The sequence below is a fragment of the Macrobrachium nipponense genome, chromosome 36 (assembly GCF_015104395.2).
Source record: "Macrobrachium nipponense isolate FS-2020 chromosome 36, ASM1510439v2, whole genome shotgun sequence".
Lineage (NCBI taxonomy): Eukaryota > Metazoa > Arthropoda > Malacostraca > Decapoda > Palaemonidae > Macrobrachium > Macrobrachium nipponense.
The window spans coordinates 2,176,971-2,186,292 of record NC_087220.1 but is presented as its reverse complement, the minus strand read 5'-3'; the positions used below and the strand labels follow the sequence as shown (position 1 = coordinate 2,186,292).

General features: G+C 38.2%; 1 protein-coding gene across 1 annotated transcript in view; it reads right to left on the bottom strand.

The window, feature by feature from the left end:
- The window catches only part of LOC135203493 (protein SSUH2 homolog), a 333,508-nt gene that overhangs the window by 149,689 nt on the left and 174,497 nt on the right, over window positions 1-9,322 (bottom strand). Inside the window, exon 3 of the mRNA XM_064233220.1 lies at window positions 8,047-8,249. Within this exon, the coding sequence (XP_064089290.1) occupies window positions 8,047-8,249 (203 nt within the window). The remainder of the gene's footprint in view (window positions 1-8,046; window positions 8,250-9,322) is intronic.

Genomic DNA, 9,322 nt, shown 5'->3' with positions numbered 1-9,322 from the left:
AATTTGCAGCCTTCTAGCCCTGGTCGTTTTTAAGATCTGAGGGCGGACAGAAAAAGGGCCGACGGACAGACAAATAGGCATCTCAATAGTTTTCTTTGACAGCCTAGATATATATAAAACTGTACATATAACCCGGTTTTTGCAATTAAGCTAGAACTATAAATACCACGACTGACAGATAAAGTTAAATGAGAACAACAATGCAACATCCTTAGCAAAAGACTATATACACTCCTCACCGCCCATCTTTTGACATTCGAGAACCACTGTTTTTGTTAAAAGACATAAAAAAAGCCATCTGTTGTGGAGGCGGGGGTTCTGAGAAGGGGGCCATGAGAGAGAGAGAGAGAGAGAGAGAGAGTGAGAGAGAGAGAGAGAGAGCTCCCAAGGTCGACCAGGTTTGTGATCCCTACCATCTGTTGGAGACGACGTTGGACGTAGTACTATTTACCTCTTTGTCTCTCGTGCCACAAAAAAAAAAAAAAAAAAAAAAAAAGTGAGAAAAAAAGAGAAAAAGACGAATTATTACTACAGCCAATAGTTTCCTTCACCTCCAAACTTTTGACCTAACTCGTGACACATGATACGTTCGGACAAATCAAATGTCAACAATAAAAAACCGTGAGTGAGTTCATCAGCCTTTAGATATAGAATACGTCAACATACTAAAGATTATGAATATACGAATATGGAAAGGAAGTTCGTACAGAAATACTTATACATATCGACCCACTCACGCCCAAATACTATATCTGTAATATATATGTATGTTATAAATAATTAAATATCGCTGTTATTATTATTCAAAAGATGAACCCTATTCATATGGAACAAGCCCACCACAGGGTGGCCACTGACTTGGAATTCTTGAAGCTTCCAAAGAATATTAAGGTGTTCATCAGGAAGAAATAAGAGGAGGTAAAGGGAAATACAGAAAGAAGAGATCTCACTCATTAAAAAAAGAAGAAATCAATTTATAAATTGACAAATAGAAAAAAATTAGGAAGATGCGAGATAGCAAAATAAAACTAAAGACGTGAAATACAAATAAACTCAACGATGGAAGTAAAAAACCATAAAAATACCAAAATGCGATGACCGTCGCCATACGATATAAAAGTCCTTTTAGGAGCTCCTGGGTGATAGGATTATGCTAATTCACCTGAGAGAGAGAGAGAGAGAGAGAGAGAGAGAGAGAGATGAGAGAGAGAGAGAAGAGAGAGAACCTAGCTTGTAGGTGCTCCTGGTCTGGAGGTTTGGATTTTGTATGTCGGCATGTACATACATACATACATACATACATACTACAATACATACATACATTACATGTATACATAAATATACAATGAATATTACATATACGTATATAATGTATATCTATATATATTATAATAATCTATATATACACACATATACATACATATACATATACAAAGTATACATATACGTATATGGTATGGTCTATATATATAGTATATATATATAATATATATATATACACTATATATATATACCATATATATATACCTATATATATATATATATATATATATATATATATATATATATATATATTGTGTGTGTGTGTATGTATGATATTTATATTGCTACAATAAAGAGATGCTTCATTTACGTAAAAAAAACTAGATTATTTCCTTATTGTAGCAATATAAATACATACATACATACGCGCGCACACACACACACACACACACACACACACATATATATATATATATATATATATATATATATATATATATATATATATATATAACATGTATCATTTGAGCATATCGTAACAACCCCTTAGTTTTGCTGGGAAACTTGGGCTAAGGCCAGAGACATTCGGCAATGACATTTTGACTACAATATGATAGCAATTAAAGTTCGGTCCAGAGCTCCATAAATACTCCCCTCAGAAATTCAGACAATACAACTGATTATTTATTTTTACTTTTCTTTATTTGAATTCATTTTGTTTTCTTAACATAGTGTCATTATACACGTGGTTTTTTTTTTTTTTTTTTTTTTGTGTGGGGGATGGAGTTGGCGGACGCGGATATGTGGATACTTCATATCATTCTCGTCTATTGTCGTTTCGTGCTGGCTAATTCTTGGTTGGAACTTAATATTATTTGTGGGAAGTTAATTTAGCGGAGTATTTTGTTAGAAAGTATAAGGGCTCACAATTAAGATTCGATTAAATGTCCAAAATACTGTATATCTGCCACATTTGTCGATACGAATTGCTTTAGATGATCTTAACAATACCTATCAATATATATATATATATATATATATATATTATATATATATATATATATATATATATATATATATATATATATCTAATACACACACAATCACTGCTGGTATTGAAGTTAGCATCCCTACCACAGATAAGAAGAGGGACAGCTGCGTCTTAGGTACCAAGAAACCGAGAAGATATTATTATTATTATTATTATTTTATTATTATTATTTTTTTTTTGCTCTATCACAGTCCTCCAATTCGACTGGGTGGTTTATAGTGTGGGGTTCCGGGTTGCATCCTGCCTCCTTAGGAGTCCATCACTTTTCTTACTATGTGTGCCGTTTCTAGGATCACACTCTTCTGCATGAGTCCTGGAGCTACTTCAGCCTCTAGTTTTTCTAGATTCCTTTTCAGGGATCTTGGGATCGTGCCTAGTGCTCCTATGATTATGGGTACGATTTCCACTGGCATATCCCTATCCTTCTTATTCTATTTTCAGATCTTGATACTTATCCATTTTTTCCCTCCCTCTCTTTCTCTTCAACTCTGGTGTCCCATGGTATTGCGACATCAATGAGTGATACTTTCTTCTTGACTTTGTCAATCAACGTCACGTCTGGTCTGTTTGCACGTATCACCCTATCCGTTCTGATACCATAGTCCCAGAGGATCTTTGCCTGATCGTTTTATATCACCTCCATCAGCACCTTCAGGTTGGTGCTCGTACCACTTATTACTGCAAGGTAGCTGATGTTTACTGCACAGGCTCCAGTGGAGGGCTTTTGCCACTGAATCATGCCTCTTTTTGTACTGTTCTGTGCAAGTGCCGGGCATTCACTTGCTATGTGGTTTATGGTTTCATTTTTCGTATTGCACTTCCATAACATATGGGGAGAGATGTTATTTCCGTCTATCGTACTTTGAACATATCTGTTCTTAGGGGGCTGATCTTGTGCCGCTGTTATCATTCCTTCAGTTTCCTTCTTTAGCTCTCCCCTCTGTAGCCATTGCCAATTGTCATCGCTGGCTAGTTCTTTAGTCTGTCTCATGTATTGTCCGTGCATTGGTTTGTTGTGCCAGTCTTCTGTTCTTCTGTCTTTCTCCTGTCTCTGTATAATTTCTGGGTCTTCGTCTACTTTTATTAGTCCTTCTTCCCATGCACTCTTAGCCACTCGTCTTCACTGGTTTTCAGATATTGCCCCAGTGCTCTGTTTTCGATGTTGACGCAGTCCTCTATACTTAGTAGTCCTCTCCCTCCTTCCTTTCGTGTTATGTATAGTCTGTCCGTATTTGCTCTTGGGTGTAGTGCTTTGTGTATTGTCATATGTTTCCTGGTTTTCTGATCTATGGTGCGGAGTTCTGCCTTCGTCCATTCCACTATTCCTGCGCTGTATCTGATTACTGGCACTGCCCATGTGTTTTATGGCTTTTATCATATTTCCGGCGTTGAGTTTTGACTTGAGTATCGCCTTGAGTCTCTGCATATATTCTTTCCTGATCGTGTCCTTCATTTCTTGGTGTTTTATATCTCCTCCTTCCATTATTCCCAGGTATTTGTATCCTGTCTCATCTATGTGTTTGATGTTGCTCCCATCTGGTATGCTTTATCCCTTCAGTTCTCGTTACTTTTGCCTTTTTGTATGTTGACTAAGGCGCATTTTTTCTATTCCAAACTCCATCCTGATGTCCCCAGATACAATCCTTACAGTCTGGATTAGGGTATCTATTTCCTTGATGCTCTTACCATACAGCTTGATGTCGTCCATGAACATCAGATGGTTGATTCGGTTGCCTCTTTTCTTGAGTTGGTACCCGGCATCCATCTTATGTAGTACTTTTGTCATGGGAATCATGGCTACTACGAAGAGTAGTGGGGACAGTGAGTCGCCCTGGAAATCCCTCTCCTGATATTAACCTCTGCTAGTCTTATTCCAGAGCTTGTAAGTATTGTATTCCAGTTGCGCATTGTATTTTTGAGGAAGCTGATGGTATTTTCCTCTGCCCCATATATTTTCAGGCATTCTATTAGCCATGTGTGTGGTATCATGTCGAAGGCTTTCTTATAGTCTATCCATGCCATGCTTAGGTTGGTTTTCCTTCTCCTACTGTTCTTCATTATCATTTGTCTATCAGGAGCTGGTCTTTTGTGCCCCTACACTTCCTTCTGCAGCCTTTCTGTTGGTAGGGGATGGTGTTTGTCTCCTCTAGGTAGTTGTATAGCCTTTCACTGATGATACCTGTTAGTAACTTCCACATTATGGTAAGGCAGGTGATAGGCCTGTAGTTACTGGCTATATTTCCCTTACTCTTGTCTTTTTGTACTAAGGATGTTCTTCCTGTGGTCATCCATTTGGGTGCTTGGTGATTTGAGATACAATGCTGGAGTTGTTCTGCTATTCGTGGGTGTAGGGCCTTGAAGTTTTTGAGCCAGTATCCATGGACTTCATCGGGACCTGGCATTTTCTTTAGTTGGTGTCTGACTGTGTCTGTCGTGATGTCTGTGAATCTTTGTTTTATTCTCCCTGTTTCTTCTTCCTTGACTTCCTGGAGCCATGTTGCATGTTTGTTGTGTGATACCGGATGCTCCATATGTTTTCCCAGAGTCTCTTACTTGGTTCAGCTTCAGGAAATTTCTGGGGGTGTGTGTCTTCCCTTCTTAGTTGGCTGTATAGTCTTTTCTGGTTGGTTCCGAATAGTTTGTTCTGTTGGTATCCCTTATTCCTGTTCATGTAACCGTTGGATCTTGTGTGCTTTGGCCTTAAGCCTCTGTTTTACATCTTCTATTGTGTTGTTTAGTCCCCTCTCTTGTACTTTTGTATTTCTCGTTGAGTTCCTCCCTTGTTTTCTTGCTTCTTAGCCTTTTTTTTCTGCCATCTCTTTCAGTTTACTCAAGTCAGATCTCATCACCATATTTGCTTTTCCAGGCGCCTTTTCCAAGGAGGTTGCTGTTTTGGTTTCTGTTGGGTTGGTTGTGACGGTGGTGTTGGTGTTCGAATCCCCATCAGTTCTGCTACTAATCTTGCTCCTGCAATATGTCAAAGTTATTTGTTTCTGTGATACTGGTGGGTGTGTATTAGGCCCATTATTTCATTGACCTCACTTGTTTTCTCCCTTAATTTCTTGGTGTTGTAGGCTTTCATGGAGGGGATCTTTGTTCTCTCTGTATCTGGCTCCATCCATTGTCTAATCTTTTCTACCCATTCCGTCCTCTCTGTTACTTCGTCGGTGTTCTTCGTGTGTCGTTGTTTGATACTTCATCCTCCCTGTCGTCTTCTGTGGCATCGTCTCTCAGTTCGTCTTCGTGTAATTCGTTGTCGTGTGACATTTCCCTTTCCAGTTCTTCTCTTTCTGTTGGGGAGAGCCAGTTCTTTTTCTTATGTTCCTTACTTGGTCTGCCAGCCTCTGCTCTGTTTGGGGGGTGTTATTCCTCATTCTTTTTTCCAGATATTGACCAATCTTCTTCTATACTCTCTCTGTCGGGTTGCTTCTGATGTTAGCATCTCCATATTTCCTTATTTTCTTCTCTTGTCCATTTCTTTCCTTTTTGCTTCTGTAGCTCCAATCTCAGGCTGTTGATTACTGTCGTTGTGGTGATCAGTTGCTGGATGACGACCTCCAAGTACCTGACCGTCTTCCCCTACAATTGGGTTGAATACCTGGTTGCCGGACGAGGCTCCTCTGTGCCAGAGGTTCCATTTACGTCGTTGTCGTTTATTCCTTCATTTCTTTCCATCATTGCCTGAGTTTTGCTATTTAACCCATAGCTGGACCCTACCCCATCAGGGATAGGTACTCATTTACAGCTGAGTAGACTGAGGAAATTATGTAAAGATCCTTTCCCAAGGAATCAACGCCGAGGAGAGCGGTCACCCATCCGACGACTGACCAGCCCCAATGTTGCTTAACTTGACTTAAGTCTATTGACGACCTAACCAACTCCTCCACGGCGCCACTTATTATTTTATTATTATTATTATTATTATTATTATTATTATTATTATTATTATTATTATTATTATTATTATTATTATTATTATTAAATTAATTGAAAAATAACGCTGGATCACTTACAGAACCCCACAGGTCCGGATTGGAGGTTTTAATTTTGTTTAAAAAGAAGAATATTTAAAGTAATGATGCACGGGACGAATCTATGGCGCGCGGAATTTTCAGCGCTGCTCAAGTCTATTGCGAATTTATAGAGACAAAAAGAAAGACGACAAAAGAAAGACCATAACTTCCCCGATGGAATCATAATTATCTTCATCAGCGTCCCCGAGGAGCTGGGGACTTTGGTCTTCTCATCTTGATATATAATCAATTTACGAAAACAGAATACCAAGTAGCCACGTCTGGCGAGATTCTTCGAGTTCTTGGTGGTCTGCGCTAAATTAAGTTCGCGTGCAATGGGATGATGTCTGCACGTTCATACACTAATTAGGAGAGAGAGAGAGAGAGAGAGAGAGAGAGAGAGAGAGAGAATTATTTTGTTACATAAAAGTTGTGTGTGTGTGAGAGAGAGAGAGAGAGAGAGAGAGAGAAAGAGAGAGAGAGAGAGAGAGAATGTTACATAAAATTTGTTGGGAGAGAGAGAGAGAGAGAGAGAGAGACGTTTTGAGAGTAGAGAGAGAGAATCACTTTTGTCAAACAAACTTGAGAGAGAGAGAGAGAGAGAGAGATAATCCCATCTGTCGCACAAAATTGATAGTGTATGTGTATGTGTGTGTGTGAGAGAGAGAGAGAGGAGAGGCGAGAGAAGAGAGGAGATAGAGAGATGAGAGAGAGAGAGAATCACAAATGTCACAGAAAATTGAGAAAGTTTGTGTGTATGTGAGAGAGACAGAGAGCCTATCACTTCTGTCACACAAACTAGAGAGAGAGAGAGAGAGAGAGAGAGAGAGAGAGAGAGAGAGACCAAAACGACCCCAGGTCACACTGCCATGACATAGTCACTCTGTGTCCGAAACCATCGAATTTTCACACCGAGATGTTTTATACGTAAATCTTGAACGCACCGTCGAGGTAAAATGAAGATTCCTCTATTAGTTGACAAGATTTGAAAGGCGGTACGAGCTTATCCTCTGATCGACAGGTATGTCATATCATAATCTTTACAGAAACAATGAATTACTCCATTGATTGACAAGTATATGTCATATCATATTCTTTATAGAAACAGAATGTTTAATGAGATATAAAAGGTGGTACGAGTTTATCCTTTGATTGTCGGGTGTACGTCATATCATATACAAGGTGTCCATAAAGTCCAGTACCATTACAAGCAATAAATACCTGTAATGGTACTGGGACTTTATGGACACACTGTATATATTTATATATGTCATATGAGAATCTTTTACAGAGACAAAGTCATTGTAGAAGTTACTTTCGTAAAATAATATTCTAACTCTACTGTGCATAAATGAATAGAAAGGAAATATAAAGCATGCTATTTTTTTTATTCCTTTTTAAGAAGTTACGAAATAAAATATTGATAATAATAATAATGTTCTAACTGGTCCAAAATGATAAGAATGTTAAAAGTTCGTGTATAATTTATAAACACTTTAAACACAAACTTTTAAAATTTTTATTATTGTGGACCCCTTACAATATTGTATAAATAATATTAATAATAATAATAATAATAATAATATAATAATAATAATAATAATAATAATAATAATTAATAATATAATAATAATAATAATAATAAAAGAAAAAAAAAAAAAAAAAAATAATAATAATAATCTATCATTATCATAAAAACATTCAAGAGCACCAACTCACATGGAAGGCAGAGTCGTAGTTGATTTTAGCGATGGCCATCTTCTTGGCGGCGCCCGATCCCCAACAGCAGCGATCGGCCACATGGGCCAGGAGGGCGGCTCGCGCCTGGTGGTCCGTGATCTGCGGCCCAGGGGGAAGAGGCCCCCGGGTTTCTGTCCGATCGCGCTCTTCCTCGCCTCCGCAGTCGGGAGGGGGAACCGACACTGTGGCAGAGGAGGGAGAGAAAAAGAGGAGAGGGAGTGTTAGATGGGCTCTGATGCATCGTCAGGTGTTCGGGGGTGTGGTTTCATGTACACGTGTGTGTATTAACTGTGTACATGTGTGGCTCTAGTGCAAATATATACGCATTTTATCACACACATGTATACGTGTGTGAATTAACTGTGTGTGTGGTTAATCAAGGTTCGTCTACGTGTGCGTGGGCGTAAAATACACACATGTATGCCTGTTCGCATACATATACACCCACACACACGTGTGGGTGTATATGTACATGTCTGGCTCTAGCGCAAATATATACGCATTTTTATCACACACAAGTGTGGGGTGTATGTATACATGTGTCTCTCGTGTAAATATATTTATGCATTTTATCACACACAAGTGTGGGTGTATGTATACATGTGTGGCTCTCGTGTAAATATATTTATGCATTTTATCACACACAAGTGTGGGTGTATGTATACATGTGTGGCTCTAGTGCAAATATATACGCATTTTATCACACAAGTGTGGGTGTATGTTTACATGTGTGGCGCTATTGTAAATATGCATATGCGTTTGATCACTTGAAACAAATACTTTGTCATATTTATATATGAATAAGTATGTTTATATATATATATATATATATATATATATATATATATATATATATATATATATATATATAATATAATATAAATAACAGAGAAACCAATTCCTTAACAGAACCTATAAAATACACCATATAAATATATGAAGCACAACGGAATGGGAACACGTAAGGGAAAAGGGAGCACAAAATGATTACAAATCTCATCTACTGCATAAAGGTTTTGAAAGGGGGGACTTTCTTAAAAAAATGAAAATGATCATTTTACCGTTTTCAACATCAAATTGACTCATTGTAGACTCACCTGGGATTCAAGGCGCGGTACAGATGGAAAATCGCACGTACAGGTCGTTCTGACTTGTACCTGATTATTTTTCGTGGATAAAATCTCACCCTAGGTCTGTTGACAGGAACTGACGCCGACCACAGTTTACAGTAACTCGTAGCCACAATGCATGACTG